Below are 2,263 nucleotides of genomic sequence, written 5' to 3' on the forward strand. Positions count from 1 at the left end.
GGGGGGGTTTTGGTGTCTACAAATCAAAGTGTTAGTGATTCGATTCCCAGCTACTACAGTCAACATGTCAGTGTCCTTGGGCAACATACCCAAAATGCCCCCATAGACATGTCTATGATATTGAACTTTATGCAAGTAAGTCAAGAGCTAATTGACATGTTATGTGATGATGTTATCTTTAACTTCTACACATAAAGCTGCTCTGGTACCTTTGATCATGCTGACGTCGTTGGCTCCGTCTCCTATGGCCAGGGTCACCGCCCCCTTGTACTTCTTCACCAGCTCCACCACCTGAGCCTTCTGCAGAGGAGTGACCCTGCAGCAGATCACAGCCTTACACATGCACGCTGTCCTCAGGAACTCCAGCTCCATGCTGCGCTCCAGGGCGTACGCCTGAGGGAACATGGGGGGGGAAATAGGGAAGGGATGAGAAAAGGAATTATACAACAGCTGAAAATATAACCTGTACAGTGTCAGAGACTGGATGTAGCTAAAATTCCATTAGGCGGTAGTAAAAACCAGGTATGGGCTTGGACCGATGTGGTCAGATTAAGCAAAGATCAGATATTTTTTGCAGAAAAAATTAAAAAGAGGCACTGCTGAAGTCTTACTTGGGTGTTGTATGTTACGTTTCTAATTCATTTTTTCACACATTTTGAATTAAGTAGTTCATCAAAAATTGTATTACGCTCGACTGTAACTAAATTAATTTATTAAGATTCAATAAAATAAAACGTTATTGATCCCAGCATAAATGAGAGCATAATTGTATCCTTGTTTACACAAGGATAATAATACACAATAAAAGTCAGTATAAATTAATATTAAAGGTGTTTACATAAATAGAGATGTGTATAATTATGGTTATGTTAAATATATATACATCTCAATTTTAAAGTGCAAGTCCAAGTATGAACATAATGGTGCAAGTCCAAAGTACAAACAGTGAAGGTGGTTCTGAGTTTTTATGAGGGGGTCAAGTCTTTAGTAAATAGGTCTGGTTAATTATATTTCACACAAATGAAAGCAATGTTCCATATTATGGAATGTATTTGTGAGGTTTTGCTGCAATATACAAATATCACTTTCTCCCAGTTTAGGTACGAGTATACCAAGTCACAGATTGTAATTGGGAAACTTCTCATAGCGTACCAGGCTGTGTCCGTTGATGACCAAGCCGTACTCTCCATTCACCGCCTCGTCTGCCATCACTTTCACACCTTTACCCAGAGTGCCTTCCGGGAAAAACACTGAATCCTCTCCTGGTTTCATGGAGGTTCTTGCATCCCTGAAAAAATACAAATGGTTGGATGCACGGCAGCGCTTCATAATCAGATCAGTTTCTTCAGTTCAGTGTGAACTCAAACTGTTTCTTTACACTTCCTCTGACCTCAGTTCCTGTCTGACGTCCTCGGGAGAATTGGCTGATATGATGAAGACGTCGTTCATCTCCTCCCGCAGTAAGTTGCACGAGTACCCAATGTTTTCCGCCGTTTCTGGAACATCAATTATTAGTAAATAAAATGTTTAGACACATATGAAGAGCAGAACAAAAACACAATAAAAATAGTCATATCAGAGTTAAAGACTCTGGTTCAGCATGATTTTCAGGCCAGCAATCGGAAATTCTTGATAGGAGATAGGATATTTTATGATGCACATTGCAAAATTAGGATATCGCTTAGAGTATCTGGATTATTTGTGTTACTCAAAAAAAGCGAAATACAAAGGTTGATCTATTTGGTCGAATGCGGGTAGAAATATGAGCAGACAGACAACTAAACTTTTGCCACAAAAGAGAAAAAAGGGAAATTCTACACACAATGTTTGGTGTAAAAATTCTTCCAAGATTAAAGATTGGCTTACTGGAAAAGCATATTTGTGTACATTGTGTTTCTCTACATTTTAAAAAACATTTCTTAGTGCTTTACCTCCAAATAAAGTGGCTGGATAATAATGTTTTGGCACAACTGACTTTGTTGTATAATTATGAGCTATAAGCAGAACTATTGTAGTTGTAATACATTAGTATAATCATGATTTATTTGGGACTAAATGTGTCTATGTATGTATGTATGTATGTGTGTATGTATGTGTGTGTGTGTGTGTGTATGTATGTATGTATGTATGTATGTATGTATGTATGTATGTGTGTGTGTGTGTGTATGTATGTATGTATGTATGTATGTATGTATGTATGTATGTATGTATGTATGTATGTATGTATGTATGTATGTATGTATGTATGTATGTATGTATGTAG

General features: G+C 37.6%; 1 protein-coding gene across 1 annotated transcript; it reads right to left on the bottom strand.

Annotated features, from left to right (window-relative positions):
- Nucleotides 1-209: 209 nt before the first annotated feature.
- On the bottom strand, nt 210-1,496 carry LOC104954494 (phospholipid-transporting ATPase ID-like; the record flags this gene model as incomplete). The annotated part of the gene is made up of 3 exons (XM_010781608.1): nt 210-393; nt 1,153-1,288; nt 1,391-1,496. Coding segments are annotated over 3 exons (426 nt in total), but the record flags the coding sequence as incomplete, so codon positions are not given.
- Between the last annotated feature and the right edge of the window lie 767 nt (nt 1,497-2,263).

Source organism: Notothenia coriiceps, unplaced genomic scaffold, assembly GCF_000735185.1.
Source record: "Notothenia coriiceps isolate Sejong01 unplaced genomic scaffold, NC01 NC01_scaffold00023413, whole genome shotgun sequence".
Lineage (NCBI taxonomy): Eukaryota > Metazoa > Chordata > Actinopteri > Perciformes > Nototheniidae > Notothenia > Notothenia coriiceps.